This window comes from Agelaius phoeniceus, chromosome 9 (genome assembly GCF_051311805.1).
Source record: "Agelaius phoeniceus isolate bAgePho1 chromosome 9, bAgePho1.hap1, whole genome shotgun sequence".
In the NCBI taxonomy this organism is placed as follows: domain Eukaryota; kingdom Metazoa; phylum Chordata; class Aves; order Passeriformes; family Icteridae; genus Agelaius; species Agelaius phoeniceus.
This window is the reverse complement of record NC_135273.1, coordinates 15,449,320-15,468,779: the sequence shown is the minus strand read 5'-3', so window position 1 is coordinate 15,468,779 and position 19,460 is coordinate 15,449,320. Positions and strand designations below refer to the sequence as shown.

General features: G+C 41.2%; 1 protein-coding gene and 1 long non-coding RNA gene across 2 annotated transcripts in view; one reads left to right on the top strand and one right to left on the bottom strand.

Annotated features, from left to right (window-relative positions):
• Positions 1-18,975, top strand: part of LOC129123391 (uncharacterized) — a 31,717-nt gene extending 12,742 nt beyond the window's left edge. The window contains exon 5 of the long non-coding RNA XR_013183456.1: positions 16,917-18,975. This is a non-coding gene — a long non-coding RNA (uncharacterized LOC129123391). The remainder of the gene's footprint in view (positions 1-16,916) is intronic.
• CCNJ (cyclin J) lies at positions 1,830-11,674 on the bottom strand. The gene is made up of 5 exons (XM_054637729.2): positions 11,242-11,674; positions 9,338-9,548; positions 6,693-6,992; positions 6,441-6,600; positions 1,830-5,031 (listed from the first exon to the last, which is right to left on the bottom strand). The coding sequence occupies exons 1-5, from the start codon at positions 11,308-11,310 to the stop codon at positions 4,614-4,616; spliced, it is 1,158 nt and encodes a 385-aa protein (XP_054493704.1). The 5' UTR covers positions 11,311-11,674; the 3' UTR covers positions 1,830-4,613.
• Positions 18,976-19,460: the final 485 nt, after the last annotated feature.

Genomic DNA, 19,460 nt, shown 5'->3' with positions numbered 1-19,460 from the left:
TTCTATTCAATTTTATGTTTTAATTTTCTAAAAGTTTCTAGGCAATGCTTTACATATATTCTTTGTTTTCTTCAAGATGATAAAGATATCTAGATACCTGAAGGTGCATAGAAGAAGGAGTTTAAGGAGAAAATAATTATGCAGTTACACATTGTTTGGTTTGGGGTTTTTCTTTTCAATGTCCAGTAGCAAATGCTTTCCTTTGTCAGAATGCATGCCTTGTTTATTGAAGTTAGAGAAATTTCTTACATTACATTTAATTCCAGGAAAGAGCAAACAGTCTAAGGTAAGCTTCACAATTGTACTTGTGCCCTAATTTCTAAAATATCACTGAGATGGAGACTAAAAACAGTGTGTATTTTGTTATTGCTGCTTCACTTGGTGTTTCGAAAAATTGCTGTTGACAACCTTTTAATACAGGATGACCAACTGGGCACTTGCACTCACTCAGATAAGGCCTTATCTACTCACAAGACTTTTGTTCCTGTGAACATTCAGAATGCAGAGTTTATAAATTATTGCAGGAATATGCTACATTACTTTCTGGTTTATATATATTTTAACCACAGTATTAGAGTTGGAAAAAGTTTTTAATTCTGGTGATGTGTCAGTCACTAAAATGTTGACTTTAAAATTCGTATTTTAAGCTAAATTTGCAATGCTGGAAGACCGTAAACAGCCTCACATTTAAAGTAAATAATGAACCTGGGTCATGGGAAGTAGAGATAAGGCTTTTCTTGTTGCGTACAAACACAAAAATAGCTTGACTTGCAATTTCAAATCTGAAGCTGAGACTTCTACTGAAATGTTGAAAAGTATTTGGCAGTCCTTGTAGTTGTTAGGAGACTCAGAAATGCCATGGGTAGTTCCTATTTTGTAATTACAGTGAAAAAAAATATAAAAACTTGAGATTTCAAGGCCACAGTCTAGACAGACTTGACTTTTGCTGCCTTAAGAGTGAGGACAAAACTTTCCAGATCAAAGTATCCATGTAAGATGCATGCTGTCATTGTATTAGAGCATTGCCTTTGTTCCTTACAGAGATGGAGTACAGCTTGCTCTCCCTCTGGCCCTAGGTCCTCCAAAAAGGTTTTCACTCTCAGTGGTTTATTCCTAAATGGATGGGTGAAAGCTAAGAGGCCTCATGATTTCATTTTTTAACTTTAGACAAATTAAATTTTAAGCCAACTTAGTAATTTTTGTGACTCAGGCCATAATCACAGCCTTGCTACAAATATAAAGTGTGCACAGTGTTAGAAAGAAACAGAACTATTTCTAGCAAGCAGCAGTTATCAGAAGTTCAAAACAATCAAAAATATCTGTGCTGGGATACATCATGTGATTCTATAGTGCCTGCAGCATGACTGAGCCTTCACAGCTATTGTAAATAACACAAGTGCTTGTGGCTCTTGACAAGAGGCTATTCCCACATCTCCTAAATGATTTCTAGTATTAGAAATGTGAGATTGCCAGCATTAATGGTTGCTTTTTTGCATGAGAACAAAATGAATTCCACCCGCTGGCTCTTGAGCTACTCGAGATCTTTTGTTCTTTATTTCTTTGTTACAGCTGTGTACTAGACTCATTGTTGAAGTGTACAATATTTAGCATATGCTGTGGCTGCAATTAGTTTTAAAGCTCCTTCCTGCATGATTTCCTTCCTACTTTTTTTTTTCAATTGTGAAGTCTGAGTGTTCCTGCAGCTTATGATATGTCACAGAAAACAAGGGGGGAGGGAGAGAAGTCCTTACAGCTTCAGCCAGTTACACGGGGCAAGACAGTTTACATACTTTTATAAAACACAATACAAAGCATAATACACACTGGAACCTTCTTACTCAAAACTAGTTTTATTTTAAAAAATAAGTTGAATGCATAGCACTCACAAAGATTCCATTGTTTTGGACATTTTGCATTTAGAAGCACCATTCTTATTTACGCCATAAAAAACATATTTTGGTTCTAATAGTAAGAACAGTGTATTTTTAATGTACACTGATAAAGCCCTTTTAAATAATATAGATTGAAACTGTTCAGTGTACATTTTCTCTGTAGTCATGATGCAGCTGTAGTGTCAGAAAAAAACTCAGACTAAGTAATAAATTAAAAACAAACAGTATGTAGTGGATCTTTTTACAATTGACCTAATGTCTTAAAATAGTCAAATAAAAAATACCCTATTAAATGTAAAGCTGTGGTATTAACTAAGTGAAAAAGCCCCCCACCCATTATAATTCCAGTGTTAAGTATTAGTTAAATTTTTATATATCAAATGCCTATGGGATAAATTTACTAATACCCCAAAAAAAGAAGAGCCTATACTGCTGTGTCACAAAAAAAGATGACAAATTAGATGATTTGAAGATTTTACAGAAAAAAATTGCTACAGGCATCTGCTGTTATTTCAAGTCATGGTCTATTACAAGACTGTACATTCATAGCATCAGAGGTAGTTAGAACACTGAGGACTTGGATACAGCATTGCAACAAAATGAAACCAGCAGAAAGAAGTCCATTTCCCTCTAAAATGAGTAACAGTGCTGAGTAAAAAGCATGGCATCTTATAAGGTGGAAAGTCTCTACTTAACACTACTCTCAGACACAGGGAAATATTCATTAAGAGATGAAGAGAGGAGAGGAAAAAAACCAAACCCACTTTCATTTTAATAAGGAATTGACCACACTATGCCTATTTCAAAGTTGATTCTCTAGGATAAAAGGGAGAGGGTCATCTTTTCCATTCATCCTCCTATTCTTCTTGACTTGCACATCTATGCTACAAAAGCCCACAACAGAAACTGGAATTTAAGACAAAACAAGAGAAACAGGATTTCTTCTCCTCAACAATAAATAGGATTTTTGTAGCATGTTATAATTTAGCTCTAGAAAGAATGAACACAGCTGTCCTCCTCCATTCTGAACATTATGGTGATAAAGCTTTCATCTTTATATTGATAATGTAATTTAATTGCCCCTGCTTTCGAAACAGTTCCTGTAAGATTCACAGTAATTCAGTGTCATTTGATGGAACACGACTTTAAGTGCTGCCACTAAGACAGGGAAGAAGATGGTGAAAAAACAAATGAAACTACCAGAAGAAGCCTTAAGCCCATGTACTATAAAGATATTTTAAAGTAGTAAGAATCCTGTTATTCATACCACTTCCTCCCACATTCTACCACAGGAGAAAGTCTGATATCTTCTTGTATTTAAAGAAAAACAAAAAAAACCAAAACACAACACCCCCCTAAAAAAACCCCAACAAACACACAAAGGACCCCAAAAACCATCTCTGTTAATATCTCTACCATAATTTTCATCCAAGAGGTGGATGAGTGAAGCTTTCTACCCTCAGACTATCCACTCCACAGGAGATAGTGTAATTCCATAAAGTTATATTATTAGCACCTTACTTGTGGTGAAGGAGTTCACTCAGCTAAATATTTTTGATCCACCCACTTGGAAGAGCAAATCTCTACATCTTCTTCTGGAACTCCCAAATAGTAGAAGAAAAAGTTGCCCCTTTATTACCTGAGAATTTCCCTCCACTATAAACGAGACAGAACTGGATTTCAGTCAGCATTTAAGTGTACTTTTTCTGTAGGGATGATACTGTCAGTACAACTGGAGGATACTTTCTGTTGGTTAATAGTATTCATGTATTTGTGTACAAAGAGGAATCACAGCCACTGTAGTAGTTCTGGTACAGTAAAAGTTCAGTTGAAACTTTCTCTTTTCTTCAATTATCACACTGCTGGGCAGTAGTTCACATCTACATTCTGTGAACACTAACATATCCCTTTGGTACTCTGCATAGATGCCCTGAAGAAAAGCCACTCCACTTGCTATAGTCTCTTCCCCCTCTGCCTTCCTTCCCCGAGTTAAACCCAATTAGTGTACAAACCAGCAGCACAGAGTAACGAGTAGAGAAGTCCCTGAGTTAGTATGAAAGAGTTACTTTAAACACAAAAAAGATAGGGAGGATAAAAGAGGCAAAAATACACTGTCTGTCCTGTAAGGTACAAAACTTAAAAAACTAGCCAAAATATCAGTTAATTTACGTGCGTTAGCCTAAAGCAAATAACCAACACCAGTGGTGAAAAAGGGGCAAGATGGAGTTAGCCACATGAGATTTGTTTCTTCCTGTGATCTCCATGTACCTGTAGAAGTCTGGCATTCAGTGGATTCTTAAGTTTCAGTAAGTATAAAGTGTTAATACTGTACGGTGGGATGACATAAATGTCTTCAAAATAATACTGCATATCTCCTTCATTAAAAGATAAGTCTGTAGTTAGTCCACAGCTGGTTTTTTTTTTGAGTAGTATTTCCCAGACACACATTAGAAGCAGAATATTCTGAGTGTCAGAGGAAGAACGCATTATCCCCAAGCATACAGATTCTTTTTCACAGGATGGTCTGTGTGCTAACTTTTTGCAGGCTGTTATTTGAGCTGTGGCACCGGTTGCCAATCCAGTTGCTTTCTTTCCTGGGAAGACACCTTTTTAATTCAATTTTTTGCCCTCCAACTTTGAGGTTTAACAAAAAAATGAAACCGTTTTCCACACAACTCTCCGCCCCAAAAAACAAACAAGCACAAAAGCATTTTGTACTCATCACCTCTCAAAGCAGGGAGTAATACAGGAATATCGTCCATTCACTTGGTATGTCCGGTTGTAGGAGACACTTATGCATGGCTTCACGTCCAGTGGCACAGCCAGGGACATGGCAGCGCCCGTCTGCACGTGGCCTCGAGCCTGAGCACTGGTCTGTAAGGCAGCAGGGCAGGTCTGCAGTGGGTAGGAGGCTGTGTGAGTGGATGACAGTATCTGCTGGCAGCTGTGCTGCTGTGCTGCTGGGTGGTGGTACTGCAAGGAGGACTGGTGGGCCTGCAGGTACTGCGGTACGTGCTGGTGCTGCTGAGCATTGGCCTGCTGGGCACCGGGAGCTGGGGGCTGGAACACGGCGTGCTGGGCAGACTGAGCCTGTTGTCCTTTCTGCTTGTTTGCTTCCTTCACGTCGTTATCGTGCGCACTAAAACAAATTGAAAAGACAAAATACATCAAAATAGATATTAATGTAATTTAAACTCCTTTGATTAACTTTAAGAGCACTCTAAAAAATGATGCAAGTATCTGCCAGCTTCCAAAACTAAAAAAAAAAACAAACCAAAACAAAAAACCTAAAGTTTCAAAATGTGGTTGGGGTACAGTCTCTCTTTCCAGCATTTTACTAGCATTTTACTTCACTGTATAGCAATAAAAAACACAGATAAAGCCAAGTACAATACATGTAAGAGAGTGGGATCTAGAATCACAGTGCAGTAAAGTTTGCTACTGTACTCACATAGGCCAACAAACTGAACTGGCTGCTTCTACCTAATTTAAATTAAACAGAGAATAAGGTTTCTAAAGGAAAGATACCAGAAAGGTTTGCAGTATCTACATTACAGTACTTAAAGATCATATGCATATAGGTATGAGATCCTGTTCTAGAGAGCAAAACCACTTTTTTTTTTTCCTTTGTCTCACGTTTTTTCTACCCTATCCAGTACGGCTCATGTGAATTCCCTTTGATTTACACCTGTCTGAAATGTATCTAGACACACTCTCTTTCTCAATTCTGTGCTGAGGTTAAGCAGATGCCACCTACACATTTCATTCCTAACTTTTTGATGGTGCCCTCCCTCTGTTCCAGAGCAATACTTAAAACACTTCTGCAACAGCACTTGCATGCTTTAGGTACTACTCCTTTCATTATACACATAAGTGAAGCTAGCAGAGGCCATCAAGGGTGATAATGTCACATTTCTAAGGCTGATGTGGTTCTTCCAGATCCAGCTGTGCATCTTCTGATCACAACTATGTTAGACTTGGGTAAGAGCAAATTTCTGTAGAGGGAAAGCAGATTGTGTAACATGCTTACCCAGGAAGGTTCACTTGGCATTCATTGGCATTTTTATCTTATGTCAGCTGTAATGCAAAAATGGATACAGCAAGAATAGATACAAACTCGTGGTTATCTCCTCCTGCCAAAGCTGGTGACCTCTGCAGGTTTGATCCATCATCTCTTTGGAGCATGCCTTGAACTTCCAAGGCCCCTTTGCCTTTGGTACTCTTCACTATCTCTTTGCTCTCAGATCAGACTAGAGAAATTGGGAACAAGCTATTGAAGAAGCTCAAAGCATCCCAGATGTTCAGTGGAAATGCAAGGCAGAAGTTTATTTGTTGAAAGATCAGGAAAGAGATTAGATCTGATAAAGTCTTCTCTTTTGGAAAGAGCAAAACAGTTATTGCCTAAAAATATGTACCAAACTTATACATAAGTATTTTTAGAACAGAGGAACGGAAATTTTTAAAGAAATGTAATTGCACTGCTGGCAGCAATTAAGCATAACAACAGATGCAGACATGGGCTTAAAAAAGCCACTGGTGTTAACTCACATTAAGAGTCGCTCAATACACGGCACCAGGAAGTCCCAGGAGTAGGCAGTGAGGTGATGCAGCCGCGTGGGCCACGTGGGTGAGAGACGCAGGATAATCCTTGAAGAGGCTACACATGCAGTAGCAACTAAAGAAGGGGCATAATTTAAAAATTCATGATCTAGAAAGGAGGAATAAGAAAAAAAAATCATTTAAGTTTGATATTGTCTGTCAAGACAACAAAGAAGTCATTATCTGAAATCTGTAACTCACCTTGCAATGATACTTCCAGAAAGTAATCAGCATATTTTGCCATATATAACTTAGTCTTCTCTAAGCAAACCATTGGCCAGCCATCATGAAGATCAGTCTCATGGACAGCAATAGAAAGATAATAGTCGATGAAATGAGCAGCAGTTGGGAGGCACAAATTCCACTGAAATGTTTCTAGCAACAACAACTCCATATGAAGCAAATTCTGTTTTGTTAGTACCAAATTCATGTTAGTCATACAACCCAAGCTGTTCAACTGTTCAAGTTTGGGAACACTGTCTTCCTTTTCTTCAAATTTACCTTCAGGTGAACAGAAAGAGGAGGGAAAAAAAAGGTTCAGCACATATTCACTATAAAATGGATTATAGCTAATGTCTTGTTGGTCATATTTCAATTCTACTATGTCAAACAAGCTTGAGACTTTCCTGCAGATGCAAAGCTCAAATAGACTATGTTATTAGAGACAAAAAGGGGTATGTACTAAAATGGGCTAAATTTCAGCAGATAATGTCAAACACTGTGTAGGATATTGTGCAGTGCCATGTTTCCTGTTGGTTTTCCCATGCTGGCACACACAAGCCAGCTGCCAAGAGCAGAATATTAGGACATCACTGACACTAGATATGCAAGTTTTTGTCACCCAATTATTGTATAATGTGTCCCCACCATCAATGAAATACCACTTTGATGGGACTTGGCAAACACACCACAAGAACATTTGGCTTTAATCACCCTCCCACCCCTGCACACCCTTTTTGTGTCTAAAACTCATTAGAGCATAGCTAGAGCTCCAGCCAACCTGGCTGCTTTTAATGCCTGCAATGGTAGGTGCAGTTTTATACTTGAGATCTGGCAAACAAGTGGATTTCAGCAACGTGCATCTGAAAACCTCCTCTGCCACATACACTGGTGCAACCTTCCTTGGACTTTCAACTTGTCAGGCCTGTATGTTTTTAGCCTAAAGCAAAACTGTGTACGTAGAAAACCCATTAATAAGAGAAACAAGTGTCACATTTCCATACAGTTTGCCATATGGTTGTGCTATTTCAATTTCATTGCAAATTCTTTCCATCTTACACTCTCTATTCAGTGCTACATGTAGGTTGTAAATGCACGTTCTTTGAGTTTTGCAGGACTGAACGTACATGAACGTTTACTTTTTTCAACAGTGGAGGTACTTACATAGGATTTAATCCAATACCAGTGCCAGTCTGTTAGTTTTTGTTTCCCATGCTCCAGTAATTACAGAAATTAAACTTCAGGAGTCACATAATAATTCCTCTTATTACTACTTTAACCTTATCAGATATATCACAGTGTCATAACTTATTACACTGATTAAACTGCTTGTTTGAGCCACACAGGGCAAAAGTTTAAAACAGCGTTTTGCTTCTCTCTCAACCAACCCATACACAGCTTCTTCAGGCTTTTAGATCTCTACTTGCAGCTTGCCATGAACTATGGCAGAAGTTTGTTTAAAACAAACAAAAAAAAATTCTCTTCAGAACATGAATTTAATTTGAAAATCCGGCATTACTTCAAAGCCAATCCATTTTCCTAAATGGATTACAGTGGTTTCTGAGGCAATGTTTTCATACTCAGCACGACACCCTTTGCCAAGAGAAGATTACTAGCTGGTGGCACCTAGTCAAAGTCTACCCTCAGAAGAATGTGGAATAACCCTTTTCTGGTTTAACTGCTCTGCTGAATAGCTGTATTGGTGGACATGGGATGCAGTGAAAGATGAAATCTGTCCAATGCCACTGCACTCCACTTCTGTAGCAAAGAGGGCCTTGAGCCCTTACTGGGAAAAATGAGAAGAGATTCAGAGAAACAGGTCAACAGAAACTGAACCAACAGTTAGTTCTGCTGCCAGGACCATTTTCTCTGACTTCTATTTGTCTATGACCAAGTGCCAGAAGGTTTCCCAGCAAACAGCACCCTTATTTTTTCAAAGATACTGAAAAGGGGTCCCCAAATGTTGAAAGGTGGATACACACCACAAGAATCTGAGGTCAATATAAGCAGCACTGTTTATAATGAGTGTTTGTAATTAATTCTGTCTTCAGAGTACTGTGTATTCACCAATGCATTTTACCTGTGTTGCATTTTTTACGTGACAATACAGGATTTATGTTAGCCTTAGCTTGCTTAAATAACATTGCCATTTACAAAAATTTGGAGTATTCCAGAACTACACAGCACAATCAGAAGAATGCAGTGCAGTCTACACATGGTTTATTTAATTTCTTTCTTTATCACAGATAGGCAAATTTCTCATTTCCAGCACAGGACATACCTATTTTGAGATAGACTGTCTTTCTAGGGGTTTTTGTTTCTACAACACAGGTCTTAAAGTTCACATTAGAATAATCTGTTTACAAATATAAACATTCATTTTTAATCACAGCTTGTTTTATCCCACCCTCAGTTTTATCAGGTGCCAACAGAAATCAAAACGAAATCAAACAAGTCTAAAGAAATCTTCTACCAACTGGGCCAAACTGATATGCACTGCTTATCATTTATAGATCTACTTTATATCATTTATATAACCACTTGGTTTTCTCCATCCCACCAAGACACGCCCTGCATTTGGTAGTAGAATCGATCAGTCTAGTTAAAGTTTGGTGCCACATACTTACTTGCCAAAAGTAGACAGGACAGAGCAACCACGTGCAGTTGCTGTGTGGATATGTCGTAGCGGTCCATGAAGAGGTCCAGCAGGTACACAGCCAGGTGGCGCGCAGCAGGACACAGCCTGAAGCGGTTGCTCACAATGGCAATCAGGTCTGCAAAGTATCTTCTCAGGTGTAACTGGGGAGACTGGCCTTTGTAAGAGGGCAGCTTTAGCTCCTAGATGAATTATTAAAATGATGATTTAGTTTGAAGTGGTATCAGATTAATACACCTGATATTTTAATATTTATAACGGAAGTTTCAAAGATTTCTCCCTTCTTCCCTCTGTTCTCATAATTTCAGAATTCCTTTTCAGCAAAAAAGAAAATATTTGTTGTATTACAGAACAACTAAAAAATACTTTGTTTCTGCACAATATTAACAAACTAAAATTTAACATCTTTCATTTGGGCAGTCAGCCAGACTTCAGCTTCTACCATGTCTTGGATTGTCTTTGCTGCAAAGGCTGCAAAGGGCATGCAAGTATTCCTCAGCTGATTCAATGCAAAGTTCAGTAGTTAACCCCTCTCTTGCTACAGCTCAATCTGGGCAACCAGACTTGGTACTAAAGTGTTTGCATGTTCTAGAGCTGCCAAATCTCCTGCCGATGCCTCCAGGAAAAGACCACTGACAGCCAGCTGAACCTTAGGAAGAGGAGCGGGTGTGCATGAACCAACATTGGCCTCGTGCGCGTTAGAACACTGACCCGATGTGACTGATGTCACACTGACACTGACTGCAGTGCGCTCTAAGGCACTTCAGCTCACAGGGTCTCAGATGTGGGGAGAGGACCCCTCGAAACAAAGGTCCTAGAAACACCACATTTGAGAAAATCTGTGCCATGATCTATTTTGAATACAAAATTTGGACTGGTAGAAAAAAAACCTCACCAGGCTCCTGCCGAGTAGCCAGTACCTCTTCTTGTATGCAGCAGAACAGCAGTGCTGTCCTCTGTTATTATGAATAAATTTATGACATAGACTGTGCACCCACACGCTGTGTTCAAGCAGAATTTGGAGTACAATTACATTTCCAGCGAAAATTATCTTGATTAACTTAACTTAATGACATCAAGTTGCAATGGAGTCATAAATTTTTCAAAGTTTTAATTGAAATCCAAAGTTTTGAAACGTGCTATTGAAGTGAAACAAAAGCCCACAAACAAACTTCCCACCTACTAAGCTTTATAATTCACTTCTCGCAGCACTAACTTAGCTTTCGTAAAGATAATCTGGTAGCAAATAAATGATCCTGTTCTTCCCTTATTTCCCTCCATCACCGGAAAAAGAGTAAAGCAATCAAGACTCCGGGAAAAGTAATCCGCTCATCGAGTATCATCAAGCAACAAAAGCACTGTTTTAGCAGGTTCGGTCATTGTAAACTGATTTTCAGCCCAGGTGTTAAGATGTGCTTTATCAAAACAGTCCCGAAGAACAACTCCGAGACAATCGAAGCAACTTCTAAGCAATTGCCTAAACCCTCCACTATTAACGCACCCAGCGTTTCTTTCACTGGGTTTTTGTTTGGTTAGTCGGGGTTTTTTTGCTCCAATAACACCACAATGCTTTCTGCCGAGTTTAAACCTTGCAAACGTCTCAAGAGCAGCACCGGGCGTACCGTGAGCCCTTGCCGTCTCCGGGGAGCAGCGGGAGCACAGTCCGGCCGCTCGGATCAGCTGTCACGGCCGCGGACAGACGGCCCCGGCGCCCACGGCGGGACGACACGGCGAGCTCCGAGTTCACAAAAGCCAATTCCGCCGAGCGCGGCCGCCCCAGGCGCGCCCTCCGCCCGCTGCCCCCGCGGCGGCTCCGCCGCCCGGAGCCTCACAAAGACGCCGGGGCCGCCCCCAGCCCGGCTCCCCCCGCGGTACCTTGTATCGAAGCGCTTGGTGGATGTCGGCCGCCAGCTGTCCTGTCCACCACTGCGCCTCCAGCTCCATCGGCGGCGCGGCGCGGCGCCCGGGCCCAGGCACCGGGGAGGAAGCGGCACTCGCTGAGGGCGGGACAGGCAGCGCCACCCTCGCCCCTTTCTGGCTCGCCCCCGGCTAACCGCGATCAGCTGCCGCGGGGCACCCCCGGCCCCCCGGCCCAGCTGGCCGCCATGCGGGGCACAAGTGCGGCTCGTTAAGCCGCCCCCTCCCGCCGCGGGGCACGGCCGGGTGAGGGGGTCGCGGAGGTGGTGGCGGCGGCGGTCGCGGGAGAGGTGGCGGGGCGCGGCCCGGGACACCCGAGCGCGGCGCGGCGGCCCCGGGGCTCCGCCGCCATCACGCGGCGCCGCGCGCCGCGCCCATTGTTAAAGGGCCGCGCGTGTACAAAGCCGGGCAGCGCCCGCACGGGCCCACCCGCCCGCCAATCGCTGGCCGCCTTACAGCGCGGCCCTCACCGCTGCCAATCGCCGGCCGCTTTACAGCGCCCCCGGCCGCCAATCAGCGGCGGCAGGCACGGGCCGGAGGTGGGCGCCTCTGGGCCCGGGGAGGGTGCGGGCGGGGCGGCGCGGCAGGGGTCCCTCAGCCGGGGCAATGGGCTCAGCCGGCCGGAGCACAACTGTCTGTGGGCCCCCAGGAGCTCCGGAGAGCACTTTTTTTTTTTTTTTCTTTTTTTTTTTTTTTCTTTTTTTTTTGTCCTCTTATTCCTCTTTCCCCTAGCTCTTTCCCCGTTGGCTCAGCTGTGAGGTTTCAGCACGTGGCGGTGGCAGCGCCTCGCTCGGCTCCTGCCCTGCAGCGCATTGTCCCGGGAGCAGTGCGGGGCGCACGCTCCTCCTCCGAGCTTTGGGGCTCCAGACCCGAACTGGTTTGGTTCTGCGCTGGTGAAATCCCGGGAGAAGGTTTGCAGGAGCGTGCATCCTCCCTTTCAGGAGCCGGTGCCGCTCAGCTGAGCGCTCACCAGGGCTCCGTGTCCTGCAGCTGGTGACCGAGAGCTCCCACTCGTGCTCCTGGCTAACGGAGCCTTTTCCTGGCTGCTTTCTACTCCCCGGTAACCCCCCGCTACAGGCACCTTACAAAATAAAACTTAGTGCTTCAGAGGCCTTCACATATTTGAATTTATAAATATTGAAGCAAATAGTTAATGACACTATAAAACCTGGTACAACAGGTGATGGAGAAGAAATGTGCTTTTTTTTTTTTTTTTTTTGAGGGAATATATTTAATTTTTTGTTTCTACCTTTGCTCAGACATGATTTTTTTCCCTTTTAATTAAGAAAATAGAAACCAACTTTTTGACATAACCAGTTTAATGACTCTCTAGAGGGAACTGTAAAAGCCTGTTCCTGTGTCTAATGGGTAATCCTATAGACTACAGTAGTCCCTTTCATCTGAGGAGGTGTGCTCATAGGTGGAAGCTTTTCTTTTTGAGGACACGTTTTTGGACTGTTTCCATTGATAACAGATGTCGTTATAAAATACATAATTTTCTGGAGAAAAAAAACAAGAAAAGTTTGGGGTTTTTTTTCTTGGTGCATAATTACAAAAATATTTTAACTATTTAGATTAGCTATCTGAGATCTATGGACTATTGACAAATTAGCATTTTCCTGGTCCAATGGCTTTTTGTCTCATTTCTGTACATTATTTTATAGGCAAATGCACACTCAAGCTAATTTTTATATTTGCAGATAAATTGTTTTTAAATTGTTCATCTTTGAAGAAAGGTAATACCAAACTGTGTGTTTCAAGGATAAGTCTCAAAAACAGATTCCGAATGGGGAATGTCTTTTATAACATCTTTATTGCCTTCAAAAATGTGTTGCCTGCATGAAGAGAAGGCTAATAAACACCAACATGCTAAAACCTGTTACAATGGGCCCAAAGAGGGAAGTGATGGTCCTTCTCTTACTGCTATTAGCAGTGCTGCCTCCCTCTAGAGCTTTTAAACACTCTGTGGATTAGTCTGGTGCTGAACTGTTAAGCAAGGAAAAAAATACTGATGCTTGCTGGCTTATTTCTAAGATATGCTCGATTGGCTTGGCTAGGAAACACCATCCTCATAAGGCTATGTGCTCTGAGAGCTATTCCATTTATATATAATCAAGAAAAACAATGATGTCATTGTTACTTGCCACTGCGAGGTGGAGTGAGCTGTGGAACTCCCTATTTCAGATTCTTTTTCCCATTACAATCTTTGTTAATTGAGTTCTTGGTGCTGTGAACAGTTACATCTGTCTGCTTTTCACGCAATGAAAACATAGGTTTGGAAGGAACTTCATCATCCTGCCCAAGGCCAGGATTGCTTCTGGCATGCATTTTTCTAATCTTGGAGACATTCAGAAAATCATCCTATTGAAAAAGCCAGAGCACTTAAGTACAGCCTGGTTATCTGCAGGAAGCTTACATCCTATCAGCTGTTAACAATCAGCCATTGGAATAATCTCCTCAGGGAAGTGCAGGATTCCCCAGCGTTGGACACTTTAAAGATTCGGTGGAGTAGGGTGTTGGGACATCTTGCTTTTGCCAAGAAGGTTTGGACAAGATGATGCTGGAGCTCCCCTTCCCACTTGGTATTCTATGACCTCAGTTTATGCCTTAGCCCCAGCTGGAAGATTTGAGAATAATCTTGGAGTGCTGAACTGAGGCTGATTGTTTTCAGAGTTTGCAAGATCACACTTTGGAGGTTTGAATGGGAATGGGAGTAGCACAACTGTAATGAGAATAGGTTAATACAGCTTCTCTACATGCCTTAAAATCAATCCTAAGTGTACTAACCAGTGGAGTTTTTTTAGCCAGTCCAGATTTCATCTACTTGCAGTTGTCAAGGCTGTGTACAGTTTTTAAAGTATTCCTACTTTAGTCCCCTCTATGTAAGTCAGGATAGAATGAAAACCAGCTCAGCAAGTCCATAGAATAAACAGAAGATATTAAACGTGACTTTCAGTGGCAGTAGTTACATTTTCTTAGCAAGAAACTGAAAGCATGAAGTATGTGTAGTATATAGAACCTGAGAAAATAGCAGAATTAAATGTTATGGAACCATTTTGAAATTGGTATCCTCTTTCTGTAAATGACTCTGGATCACCTAAGCAAATATGTGTGTCTCAGGGGGGGAATGAAATTGGCTGTGAGAGCTGCTGTCTGTGCTTTGAAAAGGTGCCAAGTAGCAGGAAATACCGTTATTCTTGGAACTCACCAAGAAAATTATTACCCCGAGCTACATCCAAAATAGGCTAGAATGTAACCTGTGAAATCTGGACAAAAATCCCTGTAACATTTTTGTGGAATCTTCTGAAGAGGATGCTGCAGAAGTCTTACAATTTATGGACCTGTAATTCACAGGTTATAGTCCTAACACGGTTTCAGACATGGTGGGTGAGCTGGCTTCTCTTTGTAGTTACTGGGAGGTTAGATCTGTATCTCAGGAGTTAATGCATGTATTTATGTGTTTAAGCTGTTTTTTCCTCCCCTGGTTTTCTTCAGATGGTTCTTGGCCTATGAAAAAAGAAATTTGACTTTTAAAATACAAATTAAGAACTTGGAAGCAATTGCCAAGTACAGCAAATGCTCTGATCCTGCAAACCACATTAGAACCCGTTTACCTCTCCCAGTATAAAAGGATCTGTTTCTGGTGTACTGTTCTTCGTTTTAATGGTACATCAGCCACAGAGAACAAGTTTCTAAAGACTGATATTTCTGTGCCCCTTGCCATTAGATACATTTCTGAAGTTTGGATTCATCTTGACTGGCAGAATGAGATGAATCAACACACAATCAGCACCCAGGATGGAAGCTAAATTCTGGGGTGACATAGCACTGAAGGAAACAAATAATGGCTCAATTGCTATGTTAATTGTGGGTTTTGTTTATTGGTTCTTGCTTTTGTTTTGTTGCTCCTTGGTCATTCTCATCTGAATAAAGACATGGTAATTCCTTAAAAGGCATTTCTGAAGTACTTCGTTTTTGGAATTAAAATGTAAGGGAATCTCAATTTTGTAACACAGAGAATAATTTAACAAAAAAAAAAAAAGTGCAGACTTAGTTCCTGAGTTTCTTGGGGCTGAGAAAGTTCTGCTTTTGTTCTGTCCTTGATCTTATTTTCAAACAAAGACTGCATCTGATGACATTCATAGCAGTAATATTTCAAGGGCATTTAATTAAAGGGAATGAATCACCCTGAAGACAGGACTGTAATTGCTCACAGAGCTCTTTTACAGCATGGTGGTAGATGAAATGTACCATGTTGGTAGAAAGTCTTAACACTTCAGAAGGATTAATGGAGGAAGTCTCGTACAGAAAATACTCTGGGGTTGTATTTGTAAATCCTGTATTGAATGCTAAAGGTACTCTGTGGTTAGGATTTTCAAAGTTGTCTGGGGATTTGAATTCCCAGAATAGCTACTGAAATGTGATGAATAGATTTGATCTGAGCTGGTAAATATCCTTTGGAACGGTCGACTTTAGTTGTTAATGTGGCTATTAATACAGAAAACATCTGAGAATGCTCAGGCCTGAGCGATACATGCTTTTCATGAAGCATTTTAATGAACAATTTGACTTTAAATTTTTTCCCATCTTCTGGAAAGCTATTATAAAAATGTGCACCCATGACTGTTTTATTTGGCATTAGGATGAATGTAAATGTTTTTGATAATGTGTTGGATGAAGGAAGCATTCATATAAGTGGAAGGGTGTTGGGGGATATAAGTTGTACTGGGGGGGTTGTTCTTTTCTGTAAGTCGCACTCATGGTTGTCAGTAACTAAAAAGATGGAGGAATTTTGCATCTAAAGCAAATGTACTTCCTGCTTGGAGGGCTGCAGCTCATTTGACTGGAATTTAGTAAAGGTTATTTTTCGTGCAGTTAGCTTAGGGATGGGGGAGAGCAGTTAGGAATACTCAGTTGTTCCTGTCAAATGTTTTGATTTCCTTATATCCACAGAATTTAAGTAGGGAAAACTGGCCTATTCCTTTTCATTTCAAACTTGAGGTCCATCACAGATTTTTTTTTTTTTTAATATAATATCTGGAGCCAGCCCATGCAGAGCACCACAAAGTTAATGCTTTTGTCTGCTAGGGGTGGCCCAGAAGGAGAACTGCCTGCAGATGTGGGACAGGGGCACTTTGTGGTGCTTCTTGTTCAAGCACTTAAGTAGTCGGGTTCCATCTCAGTGGCAGCACAAGTGGAAAACTTCACATTTCCAGTTTGTTCCTAATGAACAGCCAATTGCTGCTAGTGAAAGTAACAAAAATTATTGTCTGTTCAGAGGGCTTGGTAAACTAGTTTCATCTGTTGGGACTTATATGCACAGAGGTAGAGCAGAGATGTGAAGAGTGCAGCGCTTATTTTTAGGTTAGGGAAGGCTACTCCAAAGTCGTTCTGGAGCTGTCTCTTCTCTGGGCTGAACAGGCCCAGATCACTCAGCTTCTGTTCAAAGGGCAAGTGCTCCAGTCTGTCACCATCTTGGTGGCCCTCTGATGGATTTGCTCCAGTCAGTCAGTGTCCAGTGTCATCATTGTACTGGGGGGAGGAAGGTGTCCCAAAACTGGATGCACAATTCTAGATATGGTTCAATGAATGATAAGTAAATGGTAAAAATAATTTTTTTTTTTGCTTTTTAGCTATGGCTCAGTTAACACAGGCCAAATGCTGTCAGCCTTCTTCAGTGCCAGAGCATATTGTTGACTCTTGTTCATCTTGCCGCTGTAGGAGCCTTCAGCTTCCCTGCAGTGCTGGCTGGTCTGTGTTGTGCTCCCTCCAGGATGTTTGCCAGGGTCACAGCATGGTTTACTCTGTGTCCACAAAGCAAACAAACAAAAAAACCTGGCCAAATATGAAGAATGATAAATTTCAGCAGATTTGGGGCTGGGGTAAATCTTGCCAAATCCCACAGGGATAATGTATATTCAAAGTGTTGTATTCCTTGATCCATTATTCAGAAGTACTGTACCTAAATCAATTGTGTTGTTAGGGATGAGCCTGTGGTTTGGGGCTGCAGTAAATAGGAATAGTGATTCCCAACATGATCATAGATGACAATGAGATTTGGGATCTCGTTCTGCCTCAGTGTCCGATGCATGTGGCCAATTCTGCTTCTGACAGCCAGAGCCCAGGGGCTCCCAATGTAATCTTAGCATCTCACTATGCTGAAAGAATTTGAGAGTTTTATGTGTTTGGGACACATTTTACTGTCAAGCACACGGTCACATGTTGAAGGAGCTGATTAACAATTTATCTAGATAGTGTGGATGTACCTTTCTTGAGATTTATGGACAAGCAGACCTTCACCTCAGCTTCCTAATATCCTCATGCTATTTAGTGTGTAATCACCCACTCACCACACATCTAGTCAAGACATGTTTTAATAGACATGAGTCAGTACTCCTTATTTTCACTCATTGCATTGTGACTCATGACACCCACTGCATTATTAAAAAGACAGAAACATACTTCAATTTGGATGTTGCTGAAAGCACTGTAATAACTGGTTTGACCAGTATGTTAAATGATCAATACATTTGAAAGGATCTCTGGATGGAAGGGTAAAATGAACCTAAAATATTTGTTTTCACAGCTTGTTGCCAGTGGTGCTCCCCTCTGAAATTGTGACCCCCATTTTGAGTTAGACTGGGACATGTGTTTGATGAACACATGCAGAAAAGCAATGCCTTTAACGAGTAGTTAACAACCCGTGGGTGGAAGGGTTCAGTCGAAAGTGTTTTTTTCTGTTGAAATTAGTCAGCACTGACTGGTTCTCTGACAGTAACAGACAGTATTAAGATTGCCCTTTTCTTAGAGCAGAACCTACCTCACAACTGCTGTGTAAGAGATGGGAGGAACTGGTGAGGCAAAGCTCATTTTGAGCTTTAATCAACCTCACAGTTGGGGGACAAGTGCTGTCAAGAGTCAGTGTGCCTCTGTGGGTTCTATTTAGTTGCTTTGCACATTGCCGTGATTGTGAGCACAATTTCAGAGGAACTCATCTATTCATTTTCTTGTCCCATTCAGAAGTACTTTAAAGGACAACGTTTAAGAACCATGTGTTTTGTGCTGCTTGCAAAATGGAGTAATATTTGCTTAGCATTTTGAATGCAAAACACTGCATATGAAAAAATGATATAAATCTCAGGCTGAAATTAGAGCTAGCCATATGGTAAGTAAACAATATCTGTGAAACACTCACACACTACCATATCTTAAATTTGTACAAGATTCTCTTTGGCAAGAAAATAAACTAGCACTTAATGTTTCTCTTCTCACTAATGGCCTCAGTCTTATGAAATGCCAGCATGTGTTTTTTCCTTAAGTGGTGGTCCAACAATTTCAAAACAGATGGTAAAAGTCAATCTTTGTGTTTGAATCATTACTTTGCCTAGTATGTGACTGTGATTAGGGTGGGTATTGCTTGTAAGAAATAAGCTGATTGATACTGCTGTGTGTTTGTTTTGTGCATGTTTGCTTTTGAGAGTAGTTTGTAAATTACTCTTTGCTTGAAAATGTCTGTAGAATTCTTTGGAGTTTGCCATTTGAAACTACATCTGTGGTTGGTGATTTACCATGTTACTTAGCTGTAAAAGCCAAGTGTTATTATTGTTGGTTCACTGTTGTTTTTTGTAAATAACCATCAGAATTGAATTGAACTGAGTTCTGATCTTCCATTAAAGGTTTAATGAACGTAAACAGTGCCTTTTAAAGTTATCCTGAGCATGTGTTAGTGTGTTTACTGCTCAAAACTGGCTTTTTGTATCCCCATGATGTTGTAGGGGAGCAAGAGCTCTGGACTGCAGAAGATGAAGGGAAAAGCACCTCAGTGATGCTGGTGTGAACATGTGACTGCAGATGACTGGGATGGGGGCATATGGTGGGATGGAGCTGGAGAGGAGCAGAAACAGATGATTAATAGGATTGACCATGAACTGGTAAATCTTTAGAGATTGATATTCAAAGCAATGCTCAGACACTGATATTGTGCTTGGTTGGGGTCACCATGGAAAAGTTGGTGGTTCAAACAGCTTCAGGTATTCATTGCTAGATCAACATGTCTGTTAGATCACAGGGGCTAAATGTGGAGGAAAAAAAGCATGTCAGATTAGACTGACTTTTTCAATCTTTACTGCCTAATGATGTTTATTTAAGGTTTCAGATAAGCACTTCCATGATTATAA